Source organism: Vigna umbellata, chromosome 5, assembly GCF_029865625.1.
Source record: "Vigna umbellata cultivar VRB3 chromosome 5, Vumbellata_1.0, whole genome shotgun sequence".
Classification (NCBI taxonomy): Eukaryota; Viridiplantae; Streptophyta; class Magnoliopsida; order Fabales; family Fabaceae; genus Vigna; species Vigna umbellata.
In genome coordinates this window covers 67,992,042-68,010,307 of record NC_142169.1, presented here as the reverse complement: position 1 = coordinate 68,010,307, position 18,266 = coordinate 67,992,042, and the positions used below count along the sequence as shown (strand labels likewise).

At 30.9% G+C, this 18,266-nt stretch overlaps 3 protein-coding genes across 3 annotated transcripts; all 3 read right to left on the bottom strand.

The window, feature by feature from the left end:
- Positions 1-5,506: 5,506 nt before the first annotated feature.
- LOC124833206 (spastin, putative (Protein of unknown function, DUF599)) lies at positions 5,507-6,689 on the bottom strand. The gene is made up of 2 exons (XM_088091981.1): positions 6,238-6,689; positions 5,507-6,150 (listed from the first exon to the last, which is right to left on the bottom strand). The coding sequence occupies exons 1-2, from the start codon at positions 6,407-6,409 to the stop codon at positions 5,618-5,620; spliced, it is 705 nt and encodes a 234-aa protein (XP_087948107.1). The 5' UTR covers positions 6,410-6,689; the 3' UTR covers positions 5,507-5,617.
- Positions 6,690-7,596: 907 nt separating this feature from the next.
- On the bottom strand, positions 7,597-12,059 carry LOC124833200 (pterin-4-alpha-carbinolamine dehydratase 2, mitochondrial-like). The gene is made up of 6 exons (XM_047307616.2): positions 11,856-12,059; positions 11,708-11,778; positions 11,528-11,613; positions 11,086-11,209; positions 10,915-10,983; positions 7,597-8,880 (listed from the first exon to the last, which is right to left on the bottom strand). Exons 1-6 carry the CDS (start codon positions 11,966-11,968, stop codon positions 8,792-8,794), a joined length of 552 nt encoding a protein of 183 aa, XP_047163572.1. The 5' UTR covers positions 11,969-12,059; the 3' UTR covers positions 7,597-8,791.
- A 1,269-nt stretch (positions 12,060-13,328) lies between these two features.
- Positions 13,329-14,795, bottom strand: LOC124833179 (isoflavone 4'-O-methyltransferase-like). The gene is made up of 2 exons (XM_047307583.2): positions 13,914-14,795; positions 13,329-13,830 (listed from the first exon to the last, which is right to left on the bottom strand). Exons 1-2 carry the CDS (start codon positions 14,664-14,666, stop codon positions 13,528-13,530), a joined length of 1,056 nt encoding a protein of 351 aa, XP_047163539.1. The 5' UTR covers positions 14,667-14,795; the 3' UTR covers positions 13,329-13,527.
- Positions 14,796-18,266: the final 3,471 nt, after the last annotated feature.

Sequence of the window (18,266 nt, the reverse complement as noted above, 5' to 3'; positions counted from 1 at the left end):
TAACAATAGATATACGTCACTTTCAGTGCACATGGGACGATGTAAATTGAAAAAACTAGATAATGAACTACAATAATTAATAGATATACATTTTATTTCTCTTTTGTTTCATTTTTTTCTCTGCTATACATTAACACTCTGATAAATTTATATTACTAGTTAACGTATTATGGTCCTCTTCCTCTCTTTTTCTTTAAATGAAAAAAATATAATAACAAGGCCACTCTTAAATAAACTTGTTTGTTTTTAGAACCAAAACAATACAGAAATTTATATTAAACCAAGTTGGACAAAACAGGACATCAAATATTGAAAACACAAAAATACTAAAACCGATAAAAAAAGTATTAATACGAAAATAAGTGTTATATATATATATATATATATATATATATATATATATATTATATAACTTAAGTGTGTGTGTTTTATATATTATATTGGATTGTTAGAATTTTACTAAGGATTATTTTTCAGTTCTCTCAAATCTAGAAGCATGTCTTCAAGTAATTATAAAAATATTACATTATTTTTCATCAAATAAATGTGTGCATTTGGTGTAACGAGAAAAATGTAGAAAATACAAACAGAAAAAAATAGCCAGATAAATGGATATTTTAAAATTAGTTAAGGGAAAACATTTACTAAACCAGATGTATAAAGAAAAAGAATAAAGAAGCATGTACCTCCATTTTGTCTTATATATATAAAAATTGTTCTTTTAAGCACTTTCTTTTTACTTTGGGAAAAATAAGATTGTTGTGGGCCTCAACTAAACTTGTTCATTACGTGAGGAAGGGAACCAAATGGTAAAAGCACATTATTCCACACTTTTCACTCCGTTTTTTTCCTCTATTTTCAACTGTAGAAATACCCTTTTACGGCTTACTGCTCTTTATTATAAGACTAAAGTAAAATAAAACACTAAGGAAATAAATAGAATTAATTATTCTTTTGTTTAATTATTCACAATTTTAATATAAAATAAATAATAATAATAATTTACTTCTAATTGGTATAAAAACATTTTATTTTATTTATTTATTTATTTATTTTAATCTTTTACTCGTCTAAACAAGTGAATACTTTTTTTATAAAGAACTTTTAACTCTTATTTTCATCTATAGTAAACAAGTCTTCTTTTGAACTCTATATTTCTATTTTCTTTACTTCATTCATAAATTATATAAAGCATTATAATTTGTTTAGCAGGTTAAAGATAAAGAAGAAAAGGAAAAGAGAGAAATTAAAAGATTATTGTTGATTCAATGAAGAAATATTTTTTTTTAAAATTACATTAAAATAATATACTTTATGTCTTTAACTGGCTATGATGTTCCATCATTGCTTAAGAATAGTTTATTCAGTAATCCTCGCTTTGTTATAAGGATTCATTACGATTATATGGTATGATATTTGTTCCACCAAGTACATTAAATCAATTTATCTGAATAAAGAATACGCTACAATACATAACTATTAACATTGAAGATAGTAGGAGTAGTAATGCAATCCATTAATGACAATAATTTAAATATAACCTTTTAAATTTATTTTCATTCATAGACAATAATTTCTTAATTTGAAAAATAGCAATAAGAAAACACAATTGAAAAACATCAATATCAACAAATGAAAGAAAATTTCAGTGAGTACATATTTTAATGAACCAAGAATAAAATATAACCTTATTTTATAAAAAACAAGGAGCTTTAACTAATTTATATGTGTAAATGTCATAACACCAACTATCATTCCATATATTAATACAATCACCCTTATTCAGTGTTTAAAAAATGTTTTCAAAAACAAAATCATATGCTTAAGAAATCGAATATGCTTGAGTTGAGTCAAAATCATTTTTTCATGAGCAAACTTTCAAATTAAACATAATAGATAGACTTTGTTTTCTAACTAAATATTAATATTCCACAAACCACCATCCATAATATAATTACACAAGATAGAGTGAACAATCTTTATTTTTTATATCTTTAATCTAAACAAAATTTCAATTTCATTGTTCCATCTGCATACAAAACTTAATAGGTCATCTGTAAATAAAAAAACGACAAGTAAATCCAAACGATAAGACAATAAATCATTTTTTTATTTAATTAAAAAAATTCAATTTCTATTTAATTTAAATAAGTTTAAGATATTTATAGAATAAACTATACCATTTTAATTTAAGTCCTGTAAAAATATTTAGTTATGTATGATTTTTATAAATTTTATTTTGCTCCGTGTACTTATTTTTTACATATAATACAATATGCACGTTATACCTTTCATTAATATTTCGTATTATATGAGATATATTTCAACTTAAAAATACATTATATGGAAACATAAAATAAAAGACATAATGAAAAATATTTAACTTGTTAGGTCAAGAATTAATAGATACCATAAACAAATAAATCATGTGAGGACATAAATCTCATCTCAACTCTTTATTTTATCTGTACTTCTTATGCTGTTATTTTGATTTTAATTCAGTCGATTTCTCTTTTATCTATAAAATCTAACACACCAACCAAAGAGAGGTTGAAAAGTGTATATACAAAAAAGTTGAATTTTCATTATATAGCATTTTATTATATGTTTTTATTGAGAGTTGTATTTTTGTTTTGGTTTTTAAAGATTGGATGGTTGTTGAGATAGGGAAATAGAGTGAAGTACACTGCAATGCAAAGCCTCGGCTACAGCTCTACCACCATAGGTGGGACTACTCTTGTCAGGGGAATCACAACTAATTATAATTTCAATTTTTCTCTTCCACATTTATTCACACAATAATTTTCAAATTTACTATTATTAATGCATTCTTTTGTATTTTGCAATACAATCCTATCAACATCTAAAAACAATACTTATCTCAAATATTATCAAAATCATCTTCTAAGTAAAAAACCGGTTTCTTTCCAAACGTAGAAATAAATTTTATATATTTTAATAGAAATCATTTCCATTCACATCACTGGAAAAATCTGAGTTCTAAGAAAAAAAATGATTTTTTCAAAGTATAACATTTGAAAATGATTTATTTATTTTCTTCAATTGGAAAAACAAGAGTTAAGAGGGGCAAAGTTTATTGACAATTTCTTGAATTTGTGATAGATGTACCATGTTCGGCTGTGTGACGCTCATACGGTCAATCAAATTCTACCTTTCTCTTTCTTTTTCATTCAGAATCTTACAGAGAATATAAAAATACAATTTTCTTTTGCTATTCTTTGATCATGGTCAATGCATGTCAATGTGATATAGTCAAAATTTCAATTATACCTATGTTAAGTGATGATATTATTTTGATAATATTTAAAATTTGTTAGATATAAGGTTTAACGTAAAATTGAACAGGTGTAGTGTTTAATTGAATGAAAGCATTTTTTATTGATGTTGAGAAATGAAAAAAAAAAGAGAAAAACATTAAAAGTAAATGAAAAAGTTGTACTAAGTTGTGTGATCTTATAAATAGATTGACAGTTGATAATTTATGATATGACGTTGTATTTTCCATTTTATTGGGTTGAGTTGGCCCACCCTGGAATCTGAGTTTTTCACCGAATTGGTTTGAGGAACTGGTCCCTCCCAGTGGCTGTGGCACTTGTATTGTTATGTTGTTAAATTTTTCTGAGAAACAGAATATGTCGTTTTCAATGGTCTGGTTGAGCTTTTGCAGTCATCAGAATTATAATTATTAATTTGTGTGTTGTGGAACTTGAGTAGTCTACGTCACACGCATGTCTCACTACCACCTATGATCATAGTCTCTGTCTCCCTCCCTTCTTTCTAACCCATGGACCATGCAAACAAATTATTCATTGCTATCTCTTCTTTTCTTTTCTATTTTTCATTTTCTTACACATTCTCTTCATCCTCCTCGATAAACTAACTCCATGCATATGCATATGCTTAACTCTTAAAAGAAAAAACTCTCTCTCTCTCTCTCTCTCTCTCTCTCCATCTGCACAATGCAAAATCACTTTTAAAACTTCGAAATGTAGGTCACTTCCATGGTCCATTTAGCCCAAACTCAAACCCACAACACCCACCAGGCCCATAATGAGTACCACTAGAGAACCAACTCGGTGTAAAAGGAGTTCATTTCGTTTTTATAACTAATAATGCAGTATTGTGTTTTTTTTTAATAAATGCCTTATTTTAAGGTGTGTATAAATAAAAAAAATAAAATAAAAATCAACACCAGTGTTTTTTCAAGACCCGTTTGGTGAGAGTTTGGCTATATTAATGAAGATTTATATAATATTTCTAACATCTTTCGTATTATTAAACTTATACATAACTTCACACAAAGGTATATGATAAGAACTGTTTTTTTTCTTCTAAAACATAAAGCTGGAGCGCGAATATAAACAAAATCTCGTATATATAAAACGAGATATTAACCTCAGTTTATATACACAAGATATTTTTTTATTAAAATTTTTTCAAACTGTATCAAAACTAAGAGTAATAATATCATGACACACTTTTACATTCATTTGACACAGATTACAAAGATAAAATGATAAAAAAATATAAACTTTTGTATTATTTTAAGAAAGAAGAGAATAAAAAGTAAGTAAATATAATATCAAAGGAATATAAAATATTTAGACGTATTAAAAAATCTTTACTCCAAAGATAAATATGTGAAAACTTAATTCAAAACTGATAATATCCTGGTGCACCTTTTAAATAACGTAGTGTTGATTTAATACGAACAACAATTATATTTTATTAAGGGAACTGCGTGAATCTGTTATCTAAATATCACATATTTAAGGAAGAAAATAATTTACCAATGGTGAGATGGTATATGTAAAACTTAAGCTTAACACAAGTTGTACAGTAAGACGCAGCAGACAGGCTAATCTATTTCCATTTTTGGCCAAACACAAGAAAAAAGTTGCAGAATTTGCATACATCATTTATGATGGCAGTTTTCTTATTGAATTGCGTGCAAGCAAGAAAGTCAGTGGCGCTAATCACTTGCCACAGAATGAGGCATCCAGCAGCTCCCACACGCTAATGTCATTCACAATTACAAGTCAAAAATATAACTTTGCTTGTAAGACAAATATTCTTGCTTTTTCATCACACTAATTACAGTTATTAAAGAAAAAACACTTAATTGCGTGTATAAGTTTAGATTAGGAGTGGACAAAATACATATTTAAAAGCACAATATTTTAACTATTTGATGTTTCTAATTAAACACCTATAATTAACTTGTATATTTACTCTCTTTTTTTCATTTCACTTTTACTATATTCTTCATTTATCTCTTTTTATTTTTCATCACATCCTTTTTTTTTGTGTCTCTCAATCTTGTGAAACTTAACCAATTTTGTATCATTGAAAAGCTTATAATTTTAAAAAAAAACTTAAACTAAAAGATCTATAAATTCTTTTAAAATATTAAACAAAAGTTTGTAATCTTACTTAAAAGAATTATATGAGAAAATTCACAATTTTTTGTACAAGGGAATTTAGATTTTTCTTTTGGCAGAAAAATTGTATAAAAAGATTTTGCAGTTTGATTAAATTGATTTGATACATCTCATTGAATTTATGTGTCATTGGTTGAAAGCATAGGGGTAGTCCTTCACAAGTTAAAGCCCCTCTTTGGCATCTGAATCTGGGTTCCCTGAGACACATTAGGGTGCAATGGCCTTGCATTAGAGTCAAGATAATTGAGGACAAGCACCATGGCCAGTGAGGAAATAAACATAGGTATTGGTCCAAAGAACCAAAGTAGGAAATCAAGAGCAAAATAGAGGGCTCGAAGACCGAGTGACCAGAAATCACCTCCCCTTATGACAGCTATTTCCACACTACTCACAGGGACAAAACTATCTGGAGTGCTTATCAAATAGTTTGCATGAACAAAATGTCTTGTTGATTGAACAAAGCTTGAGAAAGCTAGAAGGAAGCATGTTAGCAGGCAAATGTACTTGATAGTAATGGTTGTTGGTCTAGTGTCACCATAGATCAATTGACGCTGGAAGAAAATGTTGGAAGTGTTGCCAATCCAAGCTCCAATAAGTGAACTTAGAGTCAAAGAGACTGAGGCCAAGAATGTAGCAGCTGTGGTGTTTGATTGAATTACAGACAGAGCCGTGCTAACATCCCTTTTGTCTGCCTGATCATTACAATGTTAAAACAATGAAAATAATCACAAGGGTTTTCAATCAAATAAAGAAAAGGGTCATAAGGATTAATAACTTGCCTGCATAATTCTTTCAACCCAGATTCTTTTGTCATTGTTCTCAAATCCCATGACTGTGGTGTGAGGCTGATTGATATATTTGTAAAGCAGGAAGAGGTGATAAGCAAACATGATTAGCAAACCTGAAGGGACCAAAATTAAATCCAGGTACTCCTTATGGAACTTCATGATTAGCAAACCTGATTGAGGAATGGTGGAGGATTGAAGTTTTATTACCAAAATCTTCAGCTATAAACTACAAAACTAGGAGGAATTCCTTGGTGTCATCCTTCCAATAATTAACTAGGATTATTGACCTTTCGTGATTTGACAACCTATGGCAACTTGATAAATTTTCCAACCTTATCTTATAGCGAATTATTGATTAGTACAACACCAATGAATGGAAGAAAGAAAATGGGTTAGGGGAAACAGAAGCTGTTGCCAAGAAGAAACAGATTTGGTACTCCAAAATGTTGGAACCTGAAAGGGACAAACAATTGACCTTAACAAGGGTAACCTAAATAGCTGAGGCAAAATACAATATGTTCTTAAATTAAATATATTATTACCGGTATATATTGTATAATATATATATATATATATATATATATATATATATATATATATATATATATATATATATGTATATATATATATATGTATATATATATATATATATATATGTATGTATATTAGATTACTAACTTCAATTATTTTTCGCGAGATTAACTTCATTAATTATTTTTCTTTTTTCAGAATAACTTCATCAATTCCTCTACGTAGGTGGTATTTGCAATTTTTTTAAACGCGGGCAAAAAAATTTACTTTACTTAAATTAAGAATGGAGTGGTTAAAAAACTGGGTAAAATAATTTTGAATAACACTGTATCCTATATAAATAGTAAAAGCATTTAATTATGCTATAATAGAATACACGATTGATTTTATTTTCTGTTAAGGGAGAATTCATTATAAAGAAATTACATACATGTTAGCCGAGTCTCTCTCACATAAAAGATTAACTTCATTTTCAATCAAAAATTTAAAAAGAAAAAGGAATTTATTAGTTTTTTTTTATATAATATTTAACTCTCTTGTTTTGACGTGACTTAACTCACTTAAATTTTCTTGTATATATTAATTAATTAATAAATCAAGTAGCCCTTGTCGAAACCTCAATCAATTCACTCATACGTTAATTATAGAATTTTAATACAAATTCAATCGTTCCCGGTAAATCTTCCGGGGATATTTAAAATAATCCGTGAGAAAGGATGCAGTAGAGGAAGGGAGACGGAAGACACTGACATTCCAACATTTGATTCATCAACCATATGCTATTTGCAGGAACGGCTTAGCAAGACACAACAAACTGGAGTTGGCTTTGCACACAAGCACAATTGGCATGATTATGTTACACATACATTGTCGTTCACATTTTACGTAGTTCTAATAATTTCTTATCAGGATGTACATGCCAATGGGACAAAGAGAGTTGTAAAGAGGTTGTCCATGAACTGAGCAACAGTCTCAGGAGATCAAAACTGAAGTTCAGTTTAAAAACAAAGAAGTCTCAGTACAACTCTTGTAAGACATTTGGCAGTGACATTCAGCAAAAGGTGAAACTCTTGATTTATGAGTTCATGCCAAAGAGAAGCTTGGTCTACCTTATTTTGGCTCTTTTTCTTAACCATTCTAATTCATGGTTGTCTTTTGACAACTACAATCATGTACATTTCGAGCTAAACTTCGATGTTATTGACATCTCAGATGATGTAGCAGCAAATTAATAGATCGGACTACAGCTTCGAAATTATTAGAAGGATAGCCCATGACCTAGTTTTAAAGAAAAGCAAAGTCTTTTGGATTTCTTTTTATAACTCAGTCGGAAGCCTTCCGTCTAACCAAGCCATGCAAATTAAGTCCATTCATCTTAGCAGCGAGAATAAAATCATTCTGGGTCAGCCCACCTGCATAAACACGGATTCATATATGGATATAAACAAATGAATTACGATGTAAAAAATCAAGAAAATTAGGACTAGATTACACCGAAAAGGAAACTTGGGACAAAGTTAAACAGCGTTGGAAAGAAGCAATGATATTGTCCAAGCTAAAGTGTACTATACATGATATCTAATAATTTCTTATCAGGATGTACATGCCAATGGGACAAAGAGAGTTGTAAAGAGGTTGTCCATGAACTGAGCAACAGTCTCAGGAGATCAAAACTGAAGTTCAGTTTAAAAACAAAGAAGTCTCAGTACAACTCTTGTAAGACATTTGGCAGTGACATTCAGCAAAAGGTGAAACTCTTGATTTATGAGTTCATGCCAAAGAGAAGCTTGGTCTACCTTATTTTGGCTCTTTTTCTTAACCATTCTAATTCATGGTTGTCTTTTGACAACTACAATCATGTACATTTCGAGCTAAACTTCGATGTTATTGACATCTCAGATGATGTAGCAGCAAATTAATAGATCGGACTACAGCTTCGAAATTATTAGAAGGATAGCCCATGACCTAGTTTTAAAGAAAAGCAAAGTCTTTTGGATTTCTTTTTATAACTCAGTCGGAAGCCTTCCGTCTAACCAAGCCATGCAAATTAAGTCCATTCATCTTAGCAGCGAGAATAAAATCATTCTGGGTCAGCCCACCTGCATAAACACGGATTCATATATGGATATAAACAAATGAATTACGATGTAAAAAATCAAGAAAATTAGGACTAGATTACACCGAAAAGGAAACTTGGGACAAAGTTAAACAGCGTTGGAAAGAAGCAATGATATTGTCCAAGCTAAAGTGTACTATACATGCTCTACTAATATTACAGATGCAAGTTGAATATGTATGTGGCGAAGCCCTTTTATTAAAAGAATTTCAAGATATGTAAGCTTATAGGCAACTAAGAAAATGTAATATGGCCAAACAAAACGACTATATGATGAAGTAATTACGTGTTTAATTAAAGTTTTAACTTGCATGGATACACAAACAAACACACCCAGAGAAAGAGAATATTTGTATTTTCAAAATTTCTCTCGAGTTAACCTAAAGATAAAACGTAAGACAACCACTCCTCGTCTGCACTTCTTTTCCTTGCAGTATCACAATACTACTATGTTGGAGGTGGAGGCTACTCGACGGATCGTGTGACAAACATAAAATCCAAATGTAATTTTAAAGGTAGCCAAGGAGCATACAGTTTTTCCTTCTCTCCAAATAGGTAGAAAATAAAAATTATTGGCTTTCCAGAGAAGCAAATTAGTAACATCGCAACCAGGAATTATTTTCTTTTCTTTAACCCTTAAATATATCGGTTAAAATGTACTCTATATAGAGCTTAATTTGATACATGGTGCATATGACAAATAAATAGGAATCAATCTGGACAAAAATCATATCACTGGTAGCCAGCGTTGTGCCTGTGCCGCGGGTTTCATTAAATATATCTTCATTACACTGGGTTCCAATTGTTTAGAAGTATTACATATCAGGTCATAGAAAGAAAAAATTAAAGAATCAAAGAAAAGATTAATGAGTTTTGAGAGAGAAAGGTGAAAATGATTTCATCCATACTCTGATTAGCGACTAAAAGACATTTAGACATTCAGTGAACCTAACAAACTGCTAAAAACATTTAGCTGTATCAAACTGTCTAAAAAAATGACTAAGCTACCCGTAACGGTCACTCTCAAATTGAATGTTTCGAAGGAAGAAACAGCGAGTTTAGACATGAAATGACCACACTGAGACTTGGACATAGCTTTGCGGAGAAAATCAGCTACTTGAAATTGAGAGGGAAGATGAATGACCCTCACTGCTGTATAACTTTTTCAAGAACAAAGTGAAGATCCAATTCAAAGTTTTTAGTGCAAGAATGGAGTGTAGGAGCTTAAATAGCAACTTGCAGTTCAGTTAGAAGGGACTGAAACCACAATAGATCAGTGGTTACGGCAGCAAGGCAGCTGTATCCAGCCTAAGTGCTGCTGCAAGACATAACAAATTGCTTCTTAGAAGACCAGGATACCAGATTGAGCCAAAGAAAATAAAATAACCTGTGAAGATTTCTAGTCATGAGAATGGTCAGAGTCACAGAATGCTTGAAACTGCAGGTCATGAGATTTAGGAAGACCACACGAATACATGAATTGGCATACTTTGTAACACAAAACAATAAGTCAGGTCAAGTGATAGTAACATATTCGAAAGCACCATCTATAGTTCAGTAAATAGAAGGACTGGGTTACTTATATTAAGCTGTAAGCTTGTTGAGGCAAATGAAAAATGTTTTGGTCTGAGATAGTATTAGACCAAAGGAACTACCTCAATAATACCCTAGTGTAAAGACCCAAAGGTACTTTGTTGTGAATTTCGAAAGGAGCTGAGATAAATTGACAGATTTCAGAACTGGAATTTACAGTTACAATCTTGTCAACATAAAATGAGTGTCATGAATGTAGAGATGGATAGGATGAAAAGAAAAGGGTCACTCTTGGCTGCAATAAAAGCCAAAAGAATGAAGAGCACAAAACAGTTCTTGAAAACAAGATCCAGAGACTTGTTTTAGCCTATAGATATAGAGAGCTTTTCATTATAGGTCAGTCTTGCCTAAACAAAATCTTCTAATATTATATTTCTCAGAAACCAGAATTGATTAAATAATTTGAACAATGACATATTCATACCCACGGAATGTGTCCAAATCTCTATGGTAACATTATTCCAGCCAACAAGATGAAGATCAGGATGATGACCTACATAATAAAACATCATTGTTAAACTTTCTATTTCTCTCATAACATCAATACATTCGGGAGTAGAGGAGGAGGGAAGTAGAAAGCGGCAGAAAATAATACCTTCAGCTTCAGCAAGATCACCTATTATCCTGAAAAATTCCAATCCTTTGGTAAAAGTCTTCACTTTCCATGATCTCCTCAATTTCAATACACCATCCTCGTTTACCAAATCCCAATCGACAACCTGATCACTTAATGTTAATAACAAATACATTGATACTTAATTGACGTAAGTTGAATCAAGGTGTTAAATAGTGCGCCAAAGCGTTGTAGCGGGGAGGTCGTAGCTGACCAAATAACGAGCTGAATAGAGGCGTTGATTAAAAAAGACCTCTAAACGTATGAATGCATTAATTTTGAGAAATTTTTATCATTTTTGAAACATATGCACACAAAGTGTACATTATATGAAATTTGTGAAATCAAGTTCAAAGTAACGGGTATCCAATAATCCCATAGCGTTTTCGAGTTGAACATTTTTAACAACACAATCTACACAAACCTGTGGAAGCAGAGTGCGTGCTTCATCCTGGGTCATGGGCTGCAAGTCCTTTGTATTGCAGGGTGCACACTTCTTAGCTGACAAGTCTGAAATAAAAAAGCAAAAATTGATGATCGGAACGTGTTATTATGAAACGCCTAAAGGGTAAGTTATATAAGTAGATAGAGCAGGCAAACACACCTTTGTTGGTAATGCAAAATGTAGCGGTTGTGAGAGGTGAAGAGGCTCCATGACAAATTTCAGAATTCATTCTAAACGCAACAGAGTGAAATCAGAGCATGTAGAACACATTGTTAAAAAACGAAGAAAGAGATTCAGATGAAATTACCCTCTCCGTGTGTATGAATAATAGATTTGGGAAAAGGGTTGTAATGATAACTTGGCGGCGGCAACAGATAAAGGTAGAAGAGGGTGGCGAAGAAGAAGAAGAAGGCGATTCATTTGGTAGAAGCAGCACAGAGGCTCAATACGAAGTTTTCAGTTCCATCCTCTTACGTTTTCAGGGCGTAGGCGTTCAGAAAGCAATTCAGTTGTTTCACATTTTCTGTTTTTATTTCCTCTTTTGCCCTCTCTCAGAAGGAATAAGTACAAGAAAAAAAAGTAATGAAGGAAGTACCGTTTTTGCCCCCCTGAAAATATTATCTCATTGGGCTTTGTGATTATTTCAGTAACATGAACAAAACTTCCAGATAGGTTTTATCTCAACTCAAGACTAAATAATAAATAAAACGGGAAGTGTAAATGTATTTTCTTAAGAAAAAAACGAAATTTGTAACGTTATTTTAATTATTTTGGTTATAATATGAAATACGATGTTATCTTTTAGTAGAAAATGTTCTCAAAATAAATCATAATTTATTTTAATTTTTAATAATTTTTATATTGTATGTTAGTATAAACTTAATTAAGGAAAAGAACATGACTTAAAAGATTAAGTTGGCAACGAAAAAAACCTTAAGAAATTAAAGTGTTACAACAAAATTTTAAATAACAAATTAGAAAACACCTCTGAATTTTAAGAACGCTATCAGTAAAAAAATAGCACACTTTTCTAACAATTTCTAATACTTACGTAGCTATTTATTTAATGTTTTTCTCTCCTAATTTTATGAGCAGCGGTACTTTGATACAAGAAACTTTGATACAAGAAAACAATAAACACGACACGGCTAAATAATAATATTTTAATTATAATTATATATTATTTTTTTAATTTAAAATCATAATTATATTATTAAAAATCGTGTCAAGAAATTTTTTTAAAGCCGTATTAAACTAACTTTTACTAATTTTATATATGTTTTGATAAACTATAACGAATTGTCTTAAAAGAAATATATTTCTAGTGTCTAATAATACAATAAACGTTTCAAAAATCAGCTTTTAGAAAGTATTATAACATTATAGATTTTCGTTTTTGGAATGTTATAAAATTAAGAGAAAACTGTCGAAATTACAAATTATTAAATCTGTTGATAATTATAAGAATTAGTTTAAAAACTTATAAAAAATAATCCAAAACTCGTGAAAAAATAATAATTAGTTTAAAAATCATATATATTTATGATGAGATAATAATATACGAGAGAAATTTTCTTATCTGTAGCATATTTCCTCCATTTATATCAGTATGTTGTTTAGATCAACCACAGATGAAGCCTGTGTTGTTTTCAATTTCATGTGCAGTGATCAATCCTATCATACACAACTTTTGACTAGTCCGTGCCTTCAGAATGTAGGCCCTAAGGTTTGTTCGATCGTTCTTAAAACAGTCAGTGGAGTAAAAGAAGTTGAGACTTAGTCAAAATAATACAACTCTGCCATGAAATTAAGCTTTCACACCCACAAAGAAAAGAGAGAGAAAATACTGAGTTTCAATTAAACATAGTTACACACTGCAACCAAACATAGCTAAGTAGAGTTGTCACATCACAATTGAGAAGATCAGCAGAAACTAGGACACAACAGTGCAACATATGAATACAGATTATCAGAGTAATTCAAGGATAAACTTCAATGAGTGATCTCATACCAAAGATGTTTGTTATCTTGTAATGACTGAATCCAGCTTCCAAGAAGAGTTTCTCCCATTCTTTTTCTTCTCTCTCTCTCCCCGTGACCACAACCATCGTAATCATATCAAAAAACAGCTTTGCTTCTGTTAATTCATGATTTTCATTCTTTTGACCAACTACTATGTCTATGATAATTACTTTCCCTGTCTTCCCCTTCTTTGAAACAGCTTCTTTGCATTTCTTCAGTACCTTAATGCATTCTTCATCACTATAAGCATGCAACACTAACTGCGACATGCATATTAACCAACTTAAAATATCTTCAAATCCAACTTAACATATGGTTTTGTAAAGATGAACAAGTTGCATACCTTGAGAAGAACCGCATCTGCTGGAGGAATGGACTGAAACATGTCACCTCCAACAAACTTCAAATTGGTACTGTCAGGCAAATTTTCAACAACATGTGGAAGATCAAGCACGGTCCATTGCAAATTAGGCAGTGACTCACAAACGATCCTACCCACACCTCCTTTACCGCCACCAACATCAACCAAGGAATTCAGTCCCTCAAAAACAGATTTACAGTTTTTCATAACCAAATTCACCATCCCGGAATCACTGACCATTGCTTCATTGAAGAGGCCGTTAAACTCTTGGTTTTGACTCAAATACTCCCAGAAACTCATCCCAAACGCAGTGTCACAGGGTGTGGTCTCGTTTCTGTGAAACCACTCTGGCAATGATTCTGATGAGTGAACTATAGCTGGATGAAACATTGCTCGAACAAAAGGAGACAAGGTTGGAACGTTGTCTTTAAGGAGTAGCCTTGAAGAAGGTGTGAGATCATACCCCACTTCTTCTTTATCATCTTTCACAACCTTGGTTGTTGCAAAGAAGCCAGCATGCACCAGCAAGCGCATGAGTCTATATACATGACCAGATTTTGTTGGTTGAATCTGAAGTGCCAAGACCAACTCAGAGAGAGTAATAGGTTTGCCATTCTTGAAGATTGCGTCTGGTATTCCCAAGTTAACTGCACTTTTGAGGCACATGGAAGCAACGAAACTGTAAGTATACTTGTATAAATGAGTCTGAGCCTGAAACAACTCTTCAACATCCATCTTTTCCAGAATTCTTTGCTTGGCTAAAAATCCTTATGCTTTTATGAGAAAATACATGAAATTTGTGGTCTGAATCAATTGACTGTTGGTTTCTAGTATTCATGATGTATTTGACTTCTGTGACATCTAGAAAAGAAAAAAAAAATGTTGCTTTCTTTTGTTTTTATCTCTTTGAATTCTCTATCTAGAATAGCGAAAAGATTGTCACTCTCTTCGCTCATATTTGAGTCATGGAGATTAAAAAAGGGTGTATTAACACTTAATATACATTTAAAAAATGAAAATAATAAATTTATAGAATATGTAAAAGAAAAATAAAAACAGAAAAAATACATAATAAATATAAATAAAATTAAAATATCTATCAATATTTTCCTTTAATTTTTTTCGTTGTTGTTTTATGACTATCTTTCTGAGTCACTTCTTACTTTCCTATAAATAGAACAAGTGTCCATGGAAAATCTAGAATAAATAATTTCTACCAAATTAAATTAATTCCAACAAACTCCGGTCGAACTAGTTTGGTGTTAGTGTAACACCCAAATAATTTAAAGGGTATTACTAGTAGTAAAGACTAAATTAATTTGATATCTGATATAAGCAATCAAACTTTATTTCAATTCTTCCAAAGTACAATTCCAAACTTACAAACTTTAAACATTATAGTCTTCACCACTTAACATAAATTCGAAATTAAACTTATAAGTCTTACACAACATATTTTTCCACTGCAAATTTATTCTTTTTACAAAAATCCCTGAAAGTTTTTCCCCGCATCTCTCTCATCATCTCTAAGCTTTTTCAACCGCATCTGCAACATTATTTGCTCACATATAACATGAGTTATATGATCATAGCACAAACAAATAAGGGTAAGCCAACCATATCATACAATCATTAAACTTACTTATAATATAAATGTTTCAATCATGTATTTCCGCAATTTATAAATACCATTATCCCGATGTCATTAATCCATTTTTTTTAACTTCTTCAAAATCCTCTTTCTCATATTCATAAACCTTACAAGTATACCATGCTTACTCACAAAGCCTTATGGTCAGACCGCTCTCTGCCTGCTTCCTTAAGCCTTACCTGTATACTATGTCTTACTTTCTGAAGCCTTATGGCCAGACCTCTCTCTGCCTGCTTTTATAAAACTTACGAATCATATATTTATGTCAAAGCCTTATGGTCATACCACTTTCTGCCTGCTTTCATAAACCTCGGGTGTTACTTTGCTCATATCAAGCTCTTATGGTATAAACCGAACATGCTACTCCCAGTAGTAAACATCATTTCATAAGTAATGATTTCTTATATTCACTCCAACATTTCATAAAATCAACAATTCAAATCCTCTTATCCACCTAACTCAATCATGTTCATTCTTTAATCATAAATTGACAATAACCCGTTTTGGTGTCAATAAATTAAACATATTGCCAGATATCATACTTCATATTATAAACTCATTTTTTCCCATAACGAGTATAACTCAACATATTTTCACCAATCAAAGGTCATAGATCAGCCAAAATATATCAACATATCTTAGGAACTACATATTAAAGTTTGGGCTCAATGTAACGATAAATGAAATATATATGAAGTTTTTACCATGATAACTTAAGAACAAAAATATAGTGTTCATCATACTTTTCAAAATTTCGAAATTTATTTCTCAACACATAGACTTCTAATTACAAATCCGAACGGTCAAATTATAGTAATATATCTTAGGAATCATACATCAAATTTTCAGGTTGATCTAACGTTCAAATAAAACAAAATCTATATTTTACCGAGAGGACTCAGTAACACAATAACGGAGTAATTAATTTACTCAAACATGTAGAACTTATTTCTCCAAGTACACACTCTTAATTAATGATCCGAACGGTCCAAATGAAAAAAATAGGTCTTAGGATTCATATATTAAAATTTTAGCTAAATCCAACGGTAAAAACAATTAAAAGGAATGTTTTACCACAATAACTCGAAAATTATAATCATGAAAACTAAATTTACACAAGTGAATAGATAACTACCATTATCAAAATTTTAACATGTTCATAACTCATATTCATGATCATAATATGTATAAATATCATATGTAAGAAAGGATTAGCTCCCCTACCATCAAAATAATCTTAATATAAAAATTCAGGGGAAACAAGAAGTTGAATCTGGCAGAGCCGGTTAGACAACTTCCCATCCTTCCAGAAAGATGCAATAAAAAAAATAGATAAAACAATAAAATTTCTGGGGAAACAAGAAGTTGAATCTGGCAGAGCCGGTTAGACAACTTCTCATCCTTCCAAAAATACAATATAAATAAGAAATAAAAGGTCTGGGAAACAAGAAGTTGAATCTGGCAGAGCCGGTTAGACAACTTCTCGTCCTTCCAAAAATGTAAAGAGATAAGGAACAATAAGAGCTCTGCGGAAACAAGAAGTTGAACCTGGCAGAGCCGGTTAGACAACTTCTCGTCCTTCCAACAATACAAAAGAAACAAATAAATGTTATGAGTAACAATAACGTACAATTAGCATAACATAATCAATATCACGTTTTACAACTATCAAACTTGGTCTCATCACAGAAATATGTTCTCATTCAAAATTCAAGATTATCCAGAAATAAAATACTCCATATTCAAGATTTAAGATTAGACAAAAGCAAAGTATTGTATACTCAAGATTCAAGAGTAGCTTCCCTTACTTGATTCTCCCTCCTTTCTGAATGAAGAACACTTTTTCAGAAGCTCTCGCTACCTTCTCTGCAACTCAGATTATATTCCTAATATCTCCTTATTTTTTACAAAAGTCTTACTCAATTTCGCTCTCATCCTCTAAAACTTCATTTTTCACCCCTTTTTATAGTTGAAGTTAGGGGTTACTGTAGTAGTATTGTAGCAGTACTGTAGCAGTACTGTAGCTGTACTACAAGTACTGTAGCTGTACTACTATTCACTGTAGCAGTACTGTAGCTTGTACTACATTTTTCCTGTAGCAGTACTGTAGCAACACATGATTCACGAAATATTTTTACTGTAGCACTGTACATATTTTACTGTAGCACTGTACATATTTTACTGTAGCATTTATACATAAAATTATTTTTTTATTTCAAAAATATCTACTATCTTAATTTCAACAAATTTCAAGGGTCTTACAGTTAGTAATAAAAGTGTTCTTAACTGCGTCGGCGTTAGAATAAATGTATTTTTTAATACTGAATAGATAAAGTTCTTTTTCCAAAACTAAATTAAAATTCATAGAAAATAACTTTCGCAAAGAAAAATATTTTTTCATCAAGAAAATATAAATATCAGTCATTTTGTTTTGCAGCTCTCAATCACACAGCTAAAAATGAAAAATAAACTTATGCGGTTAGATATAGACTTTGATCTTAAACTATTGTCTATAGTTACGTGAATATTTCAAAAAATATCACTGTATAATTATAGGTTTCGTTTTTTCTTAGAAGCGAAACATAATAGACAATATCAAATCTTGTTTTTGTATTATTGAATATCAACTCGTTAAAAATGTGATTGCATCATTAAAAACTTTATTTCTTTAAAAAATGTCATAG

What these genes read in the sequence shown, in the direction of transcription:
- LOC124833206 (XM_088091981.1), bottom strand. Translation starts at nt 6,409, where the DNA reads ATGAAGTTCCATAAGGAGTACCTGGATTTAATTTTGGTCCCTTCAGGT. An exon ending in TGAAAGAATTATGCAGGCAA is followed by an intron (nt 6,151 to 6,237) that starts GTTATTAATCCT and finishes ATGATCAGGCAG; the next exon opens with ACAAAAGGGATGTTAGCACG.
- LOC124833200 (XM_047307616.2), bottom strand. Translation starts at nt 11,968, where the DNA reads ATGAATCGCCTTCTTCTTCTTCTTCGCCACCCTCTTCTACCTTTATCT. An exon ending in CACGCACTCTGCTTCCACAG is followed by an intron (nt 11,210 to 11,527) that starts GTTTGTGTAGAT and finishes TTAAGTGATCAG; the next exon opens with GTTGTCGATTGGGATTTGGT. An exon ending in TGATCTTGCTGAAGCTGAAG is followed by an intron (nt 10,984 to 11,085) that starts GTATTATTTTCT and finishes TTTATTATGTAG; the next exon opens with GTCATCATCCTGATCTTCAT.
- LOC124833179 (XM_047307583.2), bottom strand. Translation starts at nt 14,666, where the DNA reads ATGGATGTTGAAGAGTTGTTTCAGGCTCAGACTCATTTATACAAGTAT. An exon ending in CAGATGCGGTTCTTCTCAAG is followed by an intron (nt 13,831 to 13,913) that starts GTATGCAACTTG and finishes TGCATGTCGCAG; the next exon opens with TTAGTGTTGCATGCTTATAG.